This window comes from Somniosus microcephalus, chromosome 4, assembly GCF_052327205.1.
Source record: "Somniosus microcephalus isolate GS21.2 chromosome 4, FLI_Smic_1.0, whole genome shotgun sequence".
NCBI lineage: Eukaryota > Metazoa > Chordata > Chondrichthyes > Squaliformes > Somniosidae > Somniosus > Somniosus microcephalus.
Window position 1 is genome coordinate 259,248,602 of NC_140990.1, and position 18,788 is coordinate 259,267,389.

Genomic DNA, 18,788 nt, shown 5'->3' on the forward strand with positions numbered 1-18,788 from the left:
TTACCTGCAAAACTAAGTACTTACGTGTGGTTTTTCAATGCGTAAAAACCGGAGCCCTTTACACATGCGCAAATCTGTAAAAATACAGGAAATCCAAGTCGCACGCGCTGCCCAATACCGCGCATGCGTTCAGCCTCTTAACCCCTTGGGTCAGAGGACAGGAAATGCCGGTTTTCAGCGCATGCGCTGTGCATGCTGAAAACCGGCAATTCCTCCTGGCACACGCGTGAGTACCCTGTCCGTACTCACGCGTTGTGACAGGAATTACTGGGCCAATGTGTCACAGTGCAGAACAACTGATGGTCCAATTATAGAGTGCCATATGATTAGCAGAAATTAGAATAGAATCTTGAGCTGGTACTTTGGTATTGCCTTGGGTTGTTAGTCATTTTAATCTATATAATCATTCATTTTTAATTATCAATGTTATAATTTGTATATTTAAAAGATCAAAAAATGTCTTTTATAATAGCTTAATATGGAGACATGGGCTGGAATTTTGATGTTTCGACCAGCTGGGAGCAGTGGTGCCTAATAGAGTGCGAGAAACCCGTAGGTCTGGGTTTCCCCGCATGCTGTGGAGTTTCTCCGCCCGGAAGTCAGCCTGATTAATTCACATTTTTAACACTTTAACCTCTCATCCGACCCCAGCGCACCCATTTTTTGGAATTAAAATTCCCCACATGTTAATCAAATACTTGAAATTATGAAGATGGTTTGACAAGTAATGCCTGTAACTCCCTTTGTAGTAGTCATTCACCTAGCATTTAGATAGTCCTTTATGTGGTGGTACTTAATAACAAGCTTAGCTTTATTAAGTCATAATTCAACTGCATGTTTTTAAAGACATACAATAAAATTGCACTTGATTTCTGGTCACTTATGAATTGTGAAAGTAAGAATGGCGGCATAACATCAAAATCTTCCGCTTTGATCATATTAAGTACTAAAAAAAAATGGAGAAAAATGATTGTTTTGCTGTCAAATGAACTTTTGCAGATATCAAATATATCTTAGATATAATTACTTGACACATTGTGCATAGTATTTAGTATTGATCAGTAACCAAGATGTGCTCCTGGTAAAGAACATTATCCATTCGAATTTACTGGTTATTGGAATAAAAGCTCTTGGCAAGAATGACTGCTCGTTATGATGGAAAAGTACTGGATGCCTATTTGGAGAGGCTTAGTTCTATTCCTTGTCTTAATGGACAGTTTTCATTGATCTTGATAAGCTGCTATGGTAAATAGAGCAGTTCCTGGTAGTGAACTTCAACGGGCTCTTTGCAGGCCTATGTAATATTCTTAGTGTTCAAAGAAAATCAAAACCTAAGCTTTCCTCGGTTAAATGGTGTGCAGCGCAGAGCTGTAGGAATCAAATTATTTGACAGATAATTTGCACTTTCATAATGTAATTCAGGCAACACAATTCCACTCTAACAGCTCATCATGGATACATTTTCTCACGCCAAGTCTTTGCTTTAGAGTAGGCCTACAGAACCATTACATTTGCTTGCCTCGATATGTCACGTCCAGAGGTGGTGGCGGGGTTCGAGGCATTCACCTTTTTCTTGCCACCCGACCTTTTCCTCAGCAAGTTTTGCATGAAAACATAAAATACATTAAATACATTTGTTTAATTAGGCATTACCAGACTGGTGGGTATTTACCAGCCCCATATCAATTATCTGATTGTGTTTTCTCTGGGCAGCAAGCAGTGGCAATTTTTTCCTATTACCTCCTGATGTAAACAATACTTAGCAATATCACCAATTAGAAACAGCCAAGTCAGAACAAATAATGTAAGATGGTCATCAGTATGTCAGAATATTGAACTTAGACAATGCAGGAAACATTCCTTTATGGGACTTTTGTCCTGGCACAGACGCACCCTGTTTCAAAGGGAGAGAAAACTGAGCATTCTGATCACAAAAGAATGCATGTCCAGTCAACCAAGTAAAAAGTAGCATTGACGAGGGTTCTGGAGAATTTGCTCAATCCTCCTTCTAGCCAATGCAAGTAGTGTGGTGCTAATCCACTGATGGGTACCATCAATACAAATATAATGAGGATGGAGACTCTTGGATAAAATCTCTGAATCTTACTTTATAGCAAAATTAGTGCTCTTTTGTTGAACAGAAAAAGAAGCTACTCCTCCATCTTGCCCTTTAAAATGCCGAATTAGTATTTTTTGAAATACACTTTGTGAGTTGATGGGCAGTGAAATGCACTTTGAAGTGAACAACTTAACTCTAACTGGGCAAAATTCGGTTGCTTTGCACCTCCCGTTAGCGCCCTAAGGCGTTGCGCCGCTGACGCCTCCCGTGAAATTCAGCTGGAGGTTAGCGGCTTTGGTAGCCCATAGCTTCCGGCGATGACTTCATCGCCGTGCACAGCACCCTGGCCGCAAACTTCAGTCGCATCCCCTGACATACCGCTGGATGCTATGTCCGACAGGGTCAGGGGGGCCTTTGTGTGGCTGGGCGTCGATATTTAAAGGGAAAGTGCCGGACGGCCATTTTTTTTTGCTGGCCGCCTGCCAGCACCTGCCCCCTTTGACCCCCTCCTGCGGGTGCCAGCCACGATCGGGCAGCCTGGCACTCCTCTTGAGTGCCGGGCTCTTTTGCCAGCACCCCGATTCCTGGTGGCTCAACTTAGCCCCGGTTCGCTCTGCGCAAGGCCCCTCCCCTTTAATAAGTGACATGCCGCGATATTGAGCTGGAGTGCCCCAAAAGGGACGGGGAGTGCTTCCAGTAATGCCCTGCCTCCTGCATGGGGTGCTACCACTCAATTTCAGGCATGGGGGTGCTAACTTTTTGGGGGCGCTAAAAGTAACGGCCCGGCGAAGTTAGCACCCTAAGCGGGGCGTGACCCAATTTTTCCCCCTAAATCTCAACATCTCAATGTATTCACCAATGAAAATATGGCATGCAGAAAAAGCCTTAACCTTTCTAAATGAATAATCTCAGAACAAAATGTTGGAAGAGTCTGTGACGTGTAGTGTACTGCACTTATGACCTCCATTGCATTGTTAAAGGGTGATTAGTATGCTAATCTCATGCTACAATTGAAGCTCAGTTTTTAAACTATTAACAAGATTTTTAATGTTTTTCTATCTCTACCCAGTGGAAACAATTTCCTTCTTACCAGTTGAGACATGCTGAGAACTACAGGCTGGCATTCATTACAGACACAAGTGCACAGCACATTAGTGGCACAACGCTACACGGTCAAGTTAATTAGTGGCAGAAGATTAAAGGACATATGTGGAATAGATTCTCATCACAAAACAGTTAATGTTAATGTTGCTTACAACTGCACTTTCAGATTCCCAATTTCCTCGCCTTTGGCCCTCCATTAGGCATGATACCTCTGTAGCCGTTGATTTGCTCAACTATACCCTCACCTCCACCTTTCATGCTTTTATCCTCAGCAAAAAAAAAAAAATCAATGCCTCATCCTGGTTGTTCCTGTAGGTATGCCCTGTGCTCCCCTCCCCTCCCCATTTTAGCTCTGAGTTCACATCATTATAGATTCCTGCATGAGATTACCCTCCTGCTCCATTCACAATAAACAGCTGATTACCCAACTTCCCTTTGTGGCCCTCATGCTAGCTGACATTATACATGGTTCTCTCTTCTCAGCACTGCCCTCCTCCCTTTAAAAGCATCCATCATCACCCCTCTCATCAAAAAACCCACCCTGGACCCCTCACCTTTGCACACTACCACACCATCTCCAACCTTTTTTTCTTCTCCACAGTTCTTGAACATAGTGTCAACTCCCAAATCTGTGCCAATGTATCTCGCAACGCCAGGTTTTAATCTCTCCGATTCGATTTCCGCAAATACAAAAGCACTGAAACAGCCCTAATTAAAGTTACAAATAACAGCCTTTGTGACTATGACCATGGTGCACTAACCCTCCTGGTCTTTCTCAACCTATCTGCAGCCTTTTACATGGTCAACCATACTATCCTTCCCCAGCGTTTCTCCTCCCTTGATCAGTTCAGTGGGACTTAGTTCTACACGTACCTATCCAACTATAGCCAGAGGAACTCTACCAATCGTTTCACTTCCCACCTCACACAGTCATCTTCAGAATCCCCCAAGGATCCATTCTTGGCCTCCTTCTCTTCCTCATATACATGCTGTCCCTTGATGACATAATCTGCAGACCTGGGGTCATTTTCCACATGCATGATGATGACACCCAGCTTCACATCTCTACCATCTCTCTCGACTGCCTTCACTGCTTCTATGCTGTCAGAGTTGGTGTAAAAGTCAGATAGCCAGTTGGTGAAGGATAGAATACTAGAGCTTAGCCTTTAGTTGCTTACACCTTTTTATATGTTGATTTCGGTGATTGATGGCTGGTGCCATCACCAATAAAAAAAAATAAGCAAGTGCCCCGTTTTAAAGGGGGACAACCAATAAAACGTAAATTAAGCGAATTAAAATGAAACAAATCAAATCAATTTTGTTTCCGGAGGTGATGAAGCACTCCAGTCCCTCCAGTGCCCGCCGGTCACGGAAGGCCTGAAGTGTACTGGTGGGCACCGCACGCTCCATCTCCAGGAACACCCGGGCATGAACATAGCCACGGAAGAGAGGCAGTCAGTCGGGCCAAATGACCCCCTCAACCACCCACTGCCTGGACCTGTTAATGGCCAACTTGGCCTGGCCCAGGAGCAGTCCAACAAGGAGGTCCTCCGATCTGTCCACTCCCCTCCGCACCGGGTGCCCAAGAATCAGGAACGTGGGACTGAAGTGCAACCAGAAATTAAGGAGCAGCCCTTTCAAAAATTGGAAGAGTGGCTGCAACCTCTCACACTGTGTATGCATGGAAATTGCAGGCGGCCTGAGAATCCGTCAACCTACTCAAAGGCCCTCCCCTCCGCCAACCACTTGAAATAGCGGTCGTGGCAGTGTGGATTCCTGAGCAGCGGCTCCCTGACGGGGGAGAATTCCAGCTGGAGGCGACCATGTTCCAGATCTTGATCAGTTCCTGGTAAAAGGCAGGCAGCTCTTGCAAGGAGGTATGGTTACACCCCAGGTTTAAACAGAAACTGCGTATTGTAATTGAGGCCGTGCAGCTGGCGGAAGAAATACATCACCAGCGCACACCATCTGGGAGGATCCTCAACGTACAGGTATCTATGAAGGGTCTGAAGACGGAAAGTCGGAGCCTGGGTATGCACGCACACCAGCACCTGACCACCCTCCTTAAGCGGGAGACTCAGAACCGCGGCAGAGACCCAATGCTTCTTTATGTTCCAGAAGAAATCAACAAGCTTCTTCTGTATCTTGGCGACAAACTCAGGGGGAGGGATCAACCTGTACCACAGCATAGCAGCCACCAGTTGATTTATTACCAGCGCTCGACCCCTGTAGGACAGCACTCGGAGTAATCCTGTCCAGCGCCCTGGGAGGGCAGTGACTTTGGCCTCCAGTTCTTGCTAGTTCGCTGGCCAGGCTTCCTCGGCAGGGCTAAGGTAGACTCCCAGGTAGAGGAGATGAATGGTACTCCAGGCAAAAGGCCTGAGCTCCTCTGGCAGGGAGTCCATCCGCCACTGAACTGCCGGGAATCTGGAACATTTTTCCTAGTTGATCCTTGCGGAGGACGTGGCAGAGTAGACCTGCTGGCAGACGCGCATCCTCCGCAAGTCAATGTGACAATGAGGAGCATGTAGAGAGGACGACCTCCAGGTCCAGCCCTTGCAGAGCTAGTCCCGTCACCCTCTTCCGCAAGAGTCGCAGGAAAGGGTCCACGCAGATGGCATAATAACTGGCTGGACATTGGGCATCCCTGATTCACCACCTCCCGAAGCGAAGGGGCACCGTCAAAGACCCATTAACCTTAATCAGACACTCCACTGCGGCGTACAGAAGTCAGATCCGGGTGACAAAATGTGTCCAGAACCCAAATGCATGCAGAGTCCTGAAGAGGTACTCATGATCCACCCTGTCGAACACCTTCTCCTGATCCAGGGGAAGGAATGCGACCGACAGACCAGCCCTCTGGAAATGGTGGACCAGGTCCTGGACCACATGGATGTTGTCGATGGTCCGGCCCGGGACTATGTAGGACTGGTTGGGTGGGTCATGTGGGCTAGCAGACATTGCCCTGGAAGAGATCTTGTAGTCCGTGCCAAGGAGGGAGACCGGGCGCCAGTTCTTAAGTAGGTGGAGATCGCCTCTCTTGGGCAGCAGGACGATGTCTGCCCTGCGCCAAGAGAGGGGCATCTCCCCGGTCGCCAGACTTTCCCCAGGGCCCGTGTGCAGTCACCCACCAGGATGTGCCAGAATGCTCTGTGGAACTCCACTGTCAGCCTGTCCCGCCCCGGGGACTTGCCCCCCCCCCCTCCCTCCCCCCACTCCTCCACACTTCCTGAACAGCCCCTGCCCCTGCTTCAGTTCTGTTGTGTCCGTGTATAATAAGACACAGACTGCAGGAGAACGGTACAACAGGTGTTTACTAAACGTGGCTCACACTGGAACTGATCTGTACAGATTACTACTCAGTGCTATATACAGGTGTGGTCACTGCCGGTACTGCAGTATACATGAGCTGTAAAAGATAGTTCCCCCCTTAAAGGTATATACATTACAATTCCTCCCCTTTTTAGATTAACAGTACCATAACACTCATTTAACAATTAAATATCAAACTAATTACAATTAACACTTTTAACATACAACATTAGCTGAAAATAGTCTATTTATATATTCAGTCTTTGGGGAGGCTTCCTGATCCTTTCTGGATAGCGTCTTTCCCAAGTGTCTTGCTCTTGGTGCGGAGGCGATTCTGGCCCCCCTGTCGTCGGTTGGTTCATCAGCTTCCGATGCGACTGTTTCTGGGGTAGATGCGACCTGTACGTCGGGTTCATCACCAGGTACGTATGAGCGAGGCATGGGGTTGACTTGTTCCTGTGACTCTAGGATCTGGTCAGCATGGCGTCTCACGATGCTCTCCCCAACGTCCACTGTGTACATTAGTGGGCCCTGCCGTGTGCATATCGTTCCTGGCTGCCATTTTTCTGTTCGGTAGTCGCGGGCCAAGACTGGTTGCCCTACATTGAAGCTCCTTGTTGGCTTCTCATGGATGTGCTGGAATTGCTTACTCTCAACATCTCTTCGTACGTTTGGTCTGAGCAAGTCCAGGCGAGATCTTAACCTTCGGTTAAAGAACATCATGGCTGGGGCCTGGTTGGTGACTGCATGTGTCGCATTCCGGTAGGCGAACAAGAAATTGTCCACCTTGTGCTGCAGCGGAATGTTGTCATTGTACATAGCCTTTATTGCCTTCTTAAAGGTTTGTACGAACCTCTCAGCCAATCCATTTGTGGCTGGATGATACGGGGCGGATGTGTAATGCCTTACCCCATTCTTTTTCAAGAACCTCCGGAACTCTTCGGACACAAACCGTGGTCCGTTGTCGGAGCAAATCTGTTCTGGCAAGCCATTCCTGGCAAAAATGGTCCGTAGGACTGCAATAGTTTTCTCCGTGGTGGTGGAGGACATTTTGATGACCTCAGGCCGTTTCGAGTGCGCATCCACGGCTATTAAAAACATTGAGTCCATGAATGGACCAGCAAAATCAATATGCACCCGTTGCCATGGAGATGAGGGCCACTCCCATGGGTGTAGAGGGGCCTGTGGTGGTGCATTTTGGACTTTCTGGCATCCTGAGCAGCTCTTGGTCAGGTCCTCGATTTGTTTATCGATTCCCAGCCATCACACATAAGCCCTGGCTAGGCTTTTCATTTTTACCCCTCCCAGATGACCCTCATGAAGCTCATTGAGCACTCTATCCCTTAACTTGGGTGGAATTACCACTCGGGATCCACACATCAAGGTCCCCCGGCACACTGACAGCTGTTCTCTCCTTGTCAAGAATGCTGGCAACAGTGAGTCGCCATGTGCTGGCCATCCCTTCACCGTCAAATCATATACCCGAGACAGTGTCGGGTCATTTCGGGTTTCCTTTTCGATACAAGCGTTAGTTACCGGTAGGTATTCAACTATAGTCGAATGGAATATTTCGACAGGATCCACTGCTGGTGCTTCCTCCGCAGTAGGCAGTGGCAGGCGTGATAGCCCATCAGCATTTCCATGCTGTTTCGTGCCCTTATATTCAATCTCATAGTGGGGCGCCCCTAGAAAAAGTGACCATCTTTGTAGTCGTTGCACACTCATCACCGGAACGCCCTTCTTCGGATTAAAAATGGAGACAAGAGGCTGGTGATCAGTCAGCAAGGTGAATTTCTGCCCGTGCAGATAGTGATTGAACTTTTTCACTCCCCACACTAGGCTGAGGGCCTCCCTGTCAATCTGGGCGTAGTTACGCTCGGCTGAGTTTAGTGATCGTGACGCAAAGGCTATTGGCCTCTCTGAACCGTCCGAGAATTTGTGCGACAGCACCGCTCCAATGCCGTAGGGTGACGCATCACATGCCAACCGAATTGGTAATGCTGGGTTGTAATGGGCCAATACCTCTTTCGATGTGATTAGTGTTTTGCTCTTCTGGAAAGCTCGTCTACATTTGTCACTCCACTTCCATGGCACCCCAGTTTGCAGTAGGGTGTTCAGTGGGTGTAGTATTGTAGACAAATTTGGCAAGAACTTATGGTAGTAGTTTACCAGCCCGAGGAACGACCTCAGTTGTGACACATTTTCCGGTGCTGGAGCCTTGACTACTGCCTCAATCTTCTCTGGGGACTTATGTAACCCCTCTTTATCGATAACGTAGCCACAATACGAGATCTGTTTTCTAAAAAACTCGCATTTGGGGCAGTTAGCTCGGAGCCCATATTCCTGCAATCTAGTGAGCACCTGCTCGAGGTTGGCAAGGTGATCACTGTCATTTTCGCCCGTGACCAGGATGTCGTCCAAATAACACTTGGTCCCTGGGATCCCTTGCAGGACTTCTTCCATTGCCCTCTGCCAAATAGCCGGAGCTGATGCTACCCCGAATACCAGCCGGTTGTATTGGTAGAGACCTTTATGGGTGTTGATTGTGAGGTATTTTTTTGATGCTTCTTCTACCTCCATTTGCAGATACGCCTGGGCCAGATCAATCTTAGTGAAGCGTTTCTCTCCAGATAGCGAGGCGAAAATATCTTCAATCCGCGGAAGTGGATATTGTACGGTGTGAAGGACCAGGTTCACTGTTACCTTAAAGTCCCCGCGTCTCCTGCGCTTTCCTTCCTCCCCCGCTGCTGCCAACGCCGCTCCCGGCGGTTCTCGTGGCAATGGCGGCGCCCTGTAGGTTTCGCGCGCTTCTCCTGCGCTGCTGCCAACGCCGCTCTCGGCGGTCCTCGTGGCAATGGCGGCGCCTCGCGGGTTTCTGTGCATCTCTCTCTCCCTCTCTCCGACGCTGCTCGGCCCCTGAACACTGGCTGCGCCCTGTGAGCTCTGCCCTCTCTCTCCCCCGTCGACGCTGCTCGGCCCTTTGCTGTGCCGCTCGGTCGGGCTCTAGCCCGCCACTGTCCGGGAAGGGTCTGCGTACTACCTGTTGCCAGCCCGTTTCGCTGGACCACCTCGACTGGAAAGCCAAGCCAAGCCTCCCCCGCAATTCTCGCGTCTCTGCTGGATGACTGGGCGGTTGCCCGTGGTCGACGCCCGAGTCTCTGGCCTTGACCTCCAATCCACTGATCTCCAGGAACGAATCCCCGGGAGGTGATGCAGAGTTGCAGGTAGGTTCGAACTTGCCTTGTCACCAATGTTGTGTCTGTGTATAATAAGACACAGACTGCAGGAGAACGGTACAACAGGTGTTTACTAAACGTGGCTCACACTGGAACTGATCTGTACAGATTACTACTCAGTGCTATATACAGGTGTGGTCACTGCCGGTACTGCAGTATACATAAGCTGTAAAAGATAGTTCCCCCCTTAAAGGTATATACATTACAAGTTCATTTGCCACTGAAACCTTCCAGCCTTTGTCACATTCAAACTTGACTATTCCAATGTTTTCCTGCTGGCCTCCCATCTTCCACGGTCTGTGATCTTTAGCTCATCCAAAACTCTGCATCCTGTATGCTATCCTCACCCATCACCCCGTCCCCCATGACCTACTTTGGTTCTCGATCCCCACAATACCTTCAATTTATAATGCTCATCCTTGTGGTTAAATCATTTCACGTTGCCTCTCCTTTTCTCTGTAACCTTCTCCAGTGCTCCAACTCACCCCAAGTGCTCTGTTTCTCTGACTACAGTTTCTTGTGCTCACCTTTATCCCCACTTTTGGTGGCAGTGACTTCAGGTTCCTAGACTTCAAGGTCAGGAATTCCCTCTCTAACACCTTTTGCCTCTCTACCTCCCTCTTCTCCTTTAAGACCATACTTAAAACCCACTTCTTTGACCAAGCTTTTGGTCACCCATCTGATCGAATTCTTTCCTGATGTCTTGGGATATTTCTCTGTATTAAAAGCACTATATGCACTTTCAAAAAGATTTTTTAAATATTCGTTCATGTGATGTGGGCATCACTGGCAAGGCCAGCTTTCTTGCCCATCCCTAATTGCCCTTGAGAAGGCAGCGGTGAGCTGCCTTATTAAACCACTGCAGTCTGTGTGGTGGAGGTACTCCTTTGTAGTGGTTTGGTACAGAGTGGCTTGCTAGGCCATTTCAGAGGGGAGTTGAGAGTCAACCACATTGCTATGGGTCTGAAAATCAGATATAGGCCAGACCAGGTAAGGATGACAGAGTTCCTTCCTTAAAAGACATTAGTGAACCAGATAGGTTTTTACGACAATCCATGGTCACCATTACTGATACTAGCTTTTTATTCCAGATTAATTTAATTAGCTGAATTTAGCCGTGGTGGGATTTGAACTCATGTTTCCGGATCATTAGTCCAGGCCTCGGGATTATTAGTCCAGTAACATAGCCACTATGCTACCATATCCCTGTTGAATAACTATCTGTTTAAGAACAGGATTAAAGATTATAAGGATAATCATTGGCATAATAAACACATTTTTATGGAACTCTATTTTTCCAGTCCTGTGTAGACCGTGGGAGTGCTTTTTGTGGAACACAGCTGGTCAGTGTTGAATATTATAGGTTCTAGTGCCAGAATTATATCTTAGACTTTTTAGTAGATTATCAGAGGTCAGGGAGAAATCTTAAAGCTGTATCTTCTTAAAAATTGTTGCTGTGGATAGTCAACCTTGCGCACCAACCCCTCTCAATGTGGAGATAAAATAAATTGAATGGAGTCCTTAATGCGGCAAATTGGAAATGGTCTCTTAATGGATCATCAACATCAAAGCAATGTTAGGAGAGGGGTTTACATTCAAAAACAGCGAGACAGATGACAAACATAAATATCTGGAGCTGTGTTTATCTTTAAGAATGACATATATAAAAATAGGTCAGCTTTTTAACGTAATGAATGAGTGTCATTCTAAATGAGCAAGCCTGTCTGGATATGCGCAATGGCCTCTTACTGCTATATAGATTTTGATGATCCATCCAAAGTTTTTCAGTGATTTTTATTTGGAAATCTGTTTAGGCTGCAGCTATACTCAGATCAGTGGCTGTGGTATCCTCTTGCAATCAACACAAATGTAGTTGGTTACAAATCCGATTGTCACTGCCAAGTGAGAGCTTTGCAGAGGTACAGTTATTCTTCTACACAAGGCTCTGCATCAGCCTTTACATAAACCTCCACTGAAATGTTATGAGGTATATTACTTGGGCAACAACAGCATGAATCTATGTATAGCACTTCATTGCTGTGAATATTTATTGTAGCTTATTGTATTAAGTTGTTAAATATCCTCAAGTGTGTCACTTCTATGCCTTTAGATTGGATTTGCATAGGATAATTTTTCAGGACCAGAAAGGTTGTTCAACAGTAATTATCAATTATTATGCCATTAAAAACTCACTTACTCCTAAATGCACTAGACCTAGTTTTTCAGCTATCTTTGGTGCGGAACTAGTGGGTACATACTCCAAATAGTTTGAAGAGGACTGCAACAGCGCGCCCTGTGGAGGAGCAGGGTACCTCTGAAAGCAACTTCTGGATTTCCACATTTAACTGCGCACGTGTGGACACCAGAAGTTGCTGTCAGATTTACCTTATAATAACGGTGAGCGCTGATAGCCTTGCCGTTATTATTACAGCAAAATCCAGACCAATATGTTTTATTTCTGAAGTATTTATATGTAATTTTAAATGTAACTTTTCAAAAGTATTTCAGAATTGCAATGTTTGTGTTATGTAGTTGAATTGATTTCTCTTTTCTGAATCTTATCTCAATTTTCTGGTTTCCCATAAATATAAAAGTTATACAGTACTTCAATATTTAAATTATTGCTGTTTTACAGTAATCTTGTTTTACTCCATGCTGATGAAGTTATTTCAGTGGGAATTTTATTTTCCAGATGTGAAATTTGTTATGAATTATTAATATCTGTAAAATTGCTGAGGCTTAAGAGAGTGGTTCTACAGATATCAATTTCTTTACAGTGTTTCTTTTGGTCAAAATAACTCTGTTTTTATAGATACAATAGGGATTACCCTGTTGTTCCCGCTAGACAAAGTTTTAATGCAACAAGTGTTCTGGGATTCCCAGTAACATGTTTCCCCTTGTACCTGGTATGTTGAACCTAATTGTCACTCAGAGTAGACTGACTACTCTATCTGAAGGTAAGCATCTCATTATATCAGTTCCCGGGAGTATCTTTTATTTATCCTTCTGGATGAGTCTGATTTGATTCATCAACAGAATCGTGGAGTTGTATTTGATTTTCTTTTGTAGTGCAGTCTAATTTAATTGAGGCGCTTGGATTAGAAATGGTTTTCTATTCCTATTGATGGCTATTCTGTTGTAGTGAATGCAAAGTGAAAGGATGTACTCAAGTCAATGGCTTGGAACAGGTCAAGGCAGCACATTAATTTTATACCATTTGGAGTTTTCCTTCACCTTGCTGGCTGAACAGTATCTGAGTGTACTGGTGGCCCTGGATATAGGAAAAGGGAGCAGTTTACCAACCATGGACAGTAACTAAGACTCTGTGTTGGTAGGTTTTAATGTGCTTAAAGAAATCAGCATTTTAAGTCTGACTTGCTAATTAGTCATAGAGATATAACGGCACAGAAGGAGGCCATTTGGCCCATCGAGTCCGTGCCGGCTCTCTGTAGAGCAATCCAGTTAGTTCCATTCCCCTGCTCTACGTAGCCCTGCAAGTTTATTTCCCTCAAGTGCCTATCCAGTCTCCACTTGAAAACATTAAGTGTCTCCGCTTCCACCACTTCCGTCGGCAGCGAATTCCAGGTCATCACCACTCTCTGCGTAAAAAAGTTTTCCTCACATCCCCCCTATATCTCTTGCCCAAAACCTTAAATCTGTGTCCCCTAGTCCTTGTACCATCAACAAGTGGGAACAGCCTTTCCCCGTCTAGCCTATCCAAACCTGTCATAATCTTGTACACCTCTAAATAATCACCCCTCAACCTCCTTTGCTCTAATGAAAACAAATCCGGCTTCTCCAACCTGTCCTTGTAGCTAAGATCCCCCATCCCCGGAACCATTCTGGTAAATCTCCTCTGCACCCTCTCAAGGGCCTTCACATCCTTCTTAAAGTGTGGTGACCAGAACTGGATGCAATACTCCAGTTGTGGCCTAACCAGCGCTTTTATAAAGGTTCAGCATAACTTCTCTACTTTTGTACTCAGTACCTCTATTTATGAAGCCCAAGATCCCATATGCTTTGTTAACCACTCTCTCAATATGTCCTGCCACCTTCAGGGACCTATGCACATTAACTCCCAGGTCCCTCTGGCCCTGCACACTCTTTAAAACTGTGCCATTAAGTGTATGTTGCCTCTCCCTGTTCCTTCTGCCAAAATGCATCACCTCACACTTCTCTGTATTAAATTCCATCTGCCACTTGTCTGCCCATTCTGCTAGCCTTTCTATGTCCTGTTGCAGTCGATTGGTATCATCATCACTGTTTGCCACACCCCCAAGTTTGGTGTCATCGACAAATTTAGAAATTCTACTCTGTATTCCAATATCCAGGTCAATATATCAAAAAAAGCAATGGCCCCATCACTGACCCTTGGGGAACACCATTGTCTACCATCCTCTAGTCTGAAAAACAGCCATTTACCACAATTTGCTGTTTTCTTTCCTTAAGCCAATTCCTTATCCAAGCTGCCACTGACCCACCTATTCCATGAGTCTCAAATTTGTTAACCAGCCTTCTATGTAGTTCTTTGTCAAACGCCTTCCAAAAATCCATGTAGACAGCATCCATTGCATTCTCTTCATCAATCCTCTCTGTTACTTCATCAAAAAATTCAATTAAATTCAATTGTATAAAAAGAAGTTGCGATTATCATCAAATGTTGATTTCTGATGAAACTGTCTTGATATGTACGCACCTGAATTTGACAAACGTGTGATATTTTTACTTATTTGTTCCCTGGATGTGGGTACTGCTGGCACACCCCTAGTTGCCCTGAGAAGGTGGTAGTGGGCCTTCTCCTTGAATTGCTGTAGTGTTTGTGGTGATAATTCTCCCACAGTCGTGTAACGTAGGTAATTCCAGGAAATTGACCTAGTAACAATAAAAGAATGGTGATACTTGTTCAAGTTATGATGCTGTGTGATGTGGAGAGGAACTTGGAGACGATGATATTGCAGCTCATGTTGTAAGTGTTTAGGAATAATAATAGGCATTAGCATCAAGTTATGTGTGTGTTGGGAAAGGGAAGATACAATTCCTTAAAGTGGTTTTGTAACATAACTGTTTTTATTTTTTGCACATTTCACGCACTGTGCACCATTCGTGCTGAGGGGCCACACCAATGCCAGTCTGTAAGTGATATCTAGGAATATGTATACCACTGTGTGTTAGGTTGGGACTCTAACAAAGCCCTCATAATTTTGTTTTATTGTTTTCACTTCATTTATCACTTGCAAGGGTTACACCAACTTTAAGCTCCCCATCTACAAATTGCAACTTCATGTTTAGTACAGAGGGAGATTGCTGCACTGTCAAAGGTGCTGTCTTTCAGATTAGACATCAAACCAAGGCCTTGTCTGCCCTCTCAGGTGTAGATAAAAGATTTCATGGTATGATTTGACCAAGAACGGAAAGATTCTCCATGTATCCTGGCTGACATTTATCCCTCAACACCACAAAAAACAGATTACCTGGTAATAAATCTCATTGCTGTTTGTGGGTTCAAGCTGCGTGCAAATTAGCTGATACATTTGCCTACATTACAACAGTGACCCCACATCAAAAGTACTTTATTGGCTGTGAAGTACTTTGGGTCAAGCTGAGGACATTTTTTTTTCTCCAGTAATGCAGCAATAAAAATTAAATTCACTGTCGAATGACTCAAAGTTTGTAATGACAAAACAATGAAAAGAACAGTTTGTCTTAAATGCTTATAGCCTGGAAAGTGCTGTGAGGAATGTTGTTGTATGAATATTTAATACATTTGTTTCAAATTTGTTATTTTAATGGAGGCATTGATGAATTCAAAATAAACTGCCTAATGCCTTAGTTAAAATAATGGATAAGATTTGGCAGAGGCATGTTAACTGTTTGTACGATACAACAATTTCCATGTTAATATGTTCCACTGATATTCCACGGGCAAATACTCATTACTAGCCCCATAGGCCAAAAATAATGCGTAAACAACAAACATTTGTACCCACACAGTATAAAAGATCAAAGTCTATAAATAAGGCTCATAAAAACAGAACTAATGCCTATGCCCAAACACACTGGAAAATAAATGTTAACAATTTATTGAAGTCCCAAAAATTGCTTGGTAATGGGTATTTAATTCATCTGTATTAAATGTGAAAAGTGAATAAGAATTGCAAACATTTTGTATCAAACCAAACCATGTTCAGAGCATTTTTGTACAATGATCATTTTAAACGTTTGGTTGATAACTTTCTGCATGGGCATTATGTTTGCCATAGTGAAGAATGGAGCTGGTAACTCAACCATTCAGGGCATTTAGGATTTACTCAACTAATAAATCAAAGCTTAAAATCAGAAAGGATTATTAACCATGAAAAAAATGAATAAAGTGAAAGATTGAGTGGGGTACACAGCAAAATGATTGTTTGGTTGCTGGTAATATTTGAAGTCTTAGAATTTAGTAACTGATAAGCTATTATGTAAAATGGTGTGAAGAAAATTACAAACCTAAAATTATTTAATGGTTTAAAGCAGGAAAAATGAAATGACTTGCATTTATATAGTGCCTTTCTCAATTTTGGGACATCCCAAAAAGCTTTACAGCCAATTAAGTACCTCCACATCCTCCTCAGGTATTTCTACAGTCCTCTTTCGCCTTCCTTCATAAACATGGAGGCTTATTTAGCATCGCCATCATTCCCTCACGTTCAAATATGAAATGGCCCCCATCATCTCTTCAGTGATCCCATCCATTTCTGCACATGTGCATGTGCTGGCTGCCATCATTTTATATTGTCAGAAACATTCTAAACCAGGTGATATTCCATCGTTACAAGAGCCCTGTAAAAAGTGCAGGTTTGTGGAAATTATGTCTGTGTATGGATTTAATGAAGGGTGCTGTGAATATGGAAACGCTCTAATCCAACCACAAAATGTTTTTTTTGCTAGTTTTCCCCATCTCTTCTCCAAAAAACAAATGCAGACGCCATGAATACCATCTGTCTGCGAAAAACTTCCCTGTTACAGTACTTTGAACAGTTTCAGCAGCAATTTTCTGCTCCATGTGTTTCCCACAGGCAGCCCACTGTCTGGGCAGGCGTTCCATGAATCTTTAATTCATGGCAAGTTTTCACTTGTAATGGTCCTTGCAAATCAAGTAAGCAGTGCATCGTTCTTGCTGAAGTCAGGATTTTTACTCTCTCAAGTTATGAATTGGAAGTGACGTAAAATATATGCAATTTTCTATGAAAAATATGGAATTATGTTTGAAGGGATTTTTTCCAGTAAAGATTAGTGTATTTTCGATTTAATAAAATAAGTCTATATTGTTATGTACGTTTATACAGTATTCAGTATTCCATTCTATAACATTTGTTTCTATATTCCAGCTGTCATGTCGAGAGCACAAGAAGGTCCAGGTGAGATGGGAAAGGCAGTCGTTATTCCGAAGGAAGATCAGGAGAAAATGAGGGACTTGTTCAAAGTCAACCAGTTTAATCTCCTGGCCAGTGACATGATTGCATTTAATAGAACTCTGCCAGATGTGAGATTGGAAGGGTAAGTCGATTCTGATTTTGAATGAATATATTGTCTTTCTGTTTTAAAACAGATAATCTATGGCCAACAGCACAAATCAGATTATAACTTCTGCTACAATTTGGGCTCGCTCCAAATGTACGCTATTCATGTTTGCATCAAAATCAGCTTCCCGAGGCAGACCTGTGTTTCCTTTAATATGAATCTTCTAACCTTATGCCTAGAGTGAATGAACTAGTGTGCATCAAGATTAGAAACATAGAAATATAGAAACATAGAAGATAGGAGCAGGAGTAGGCCATTCGACCCTTCGAGCCTGCTCCGCCACTCAATGAGATCATGGCTGATCATCCAAATTCAGTACCCTGTCCCTACCTTCTCCCCATATCCCTTGACCCCTTTAGCCTTAAGAAATATATCCAACTCTTTCTTGAATATACTTAATGAACTGGCCTACACCGCCCTCTGTGGCAGAGAATTCCACAGGTTCACCACTCTCTGGGTGAAGAAATTCCTCCTCATTTCAGTCCTAAATGGCTTACCCCTTATCCTTAGACTATGACCCCTGGTTCTGGACTCCCCGGCCATTGGGAACATCCTTCCTGCATCTAGTCTGTCCAGGCCTGACAGAATTTTATAGGTTTCGATGAGATCCCCTCTCAATCTTCTAAACTCCAGTGAGTATAAGCCCAATCGACACAATCTCTCCTCATACGTCATTCCTGCCATCCCAGGTATCAGCCTGGTGAATCTTCGCTGCACTCCTTCCATGGCAAGAACGTCCTTCCTCAGGTAAGGTGACCAAAACTGCGCACAATACTCAAGGTGTGGTCTCACCAAGGCCCTGTACAACTGCAGCAAGACATCCTTGTTCTTATACTCGAACCCTCTTGCTACGAAGGCCAGCATACCATTTGCCTTCTTAACCGCCTGCTGCACCTGCATGCTTACCTTCAGCGACTGGTGTACAAGAACACCCAGGTCTCTTTGCACTTCCCCTTCTCCCAATCTATTACCATTCAAATAATAATCTGCCTTCCTGTTTTTGCCACCAAAGTGGATAACCTCACATTTATCCACATTATAGTGCATTTGCCATGTTTCTACCCAATCACCCAACCTGTCCAAATCGTGCTGGAGTTTCACGACATCCTCCTCACAGCATACCCTCCCACCCAGCTTTGTGTCGTCTGCAAATTTGGAGATATTACATCCAATTCCCTCGTCCAGATCATTAATATATATTGTGAACAGCTGGGGTCCTAGGACCGATCCTTGCGGTACCCCACTAGTCACTGCCTGCCACTCGGAAAACGACCCGTTTATTCCAACTCTTTTCTTTCTGTCCGCCAACCAGTTCTCTATCCAAGTCAATACCTTGCCCCCAATCCCATGTGCCTTAATTTTGCACGCTAATCTCTTATGCGGGACCTTATCGAAAGCCTTCTGAAAGTCCAAATACACCACATCCACTGGTTCTCCCTTATCTATTTTAACAGTTACATCCTCAAAAAATTCCAGTAGATTAGTCAAGCATGATTTACCTTTTGTAAAACCAT

General features: G+C 44.4%; 1 protein-coding gene across 3 annotated transcripts in view; it reads left to right on the plus strand.

Annotated features, from left to right (window-relative positions):
- The window catches only part of galnt13 (polypeptide N-acetylgalactosaminyltransferase 13), a 685,563-nt gene that overhangs the window by 173,978 nt on the left and 492,797 nt on the right, over window positions 1-18,788 (plus strand). For all 3 annotated transcript variants that reach the window (XM_085986310.1, XM_085986311.1, XM_085986312.1), the window contains exon 3: window positions 17,082-17,250. In XM_085986310.1, the coding sequence (XP_085842436.1) occupies window positions 17,082-17,250 (169 nt within the window). The remainder of the gene's footprint in view (window positions 1-17,081; window positions 17,251-18,788) is intronic.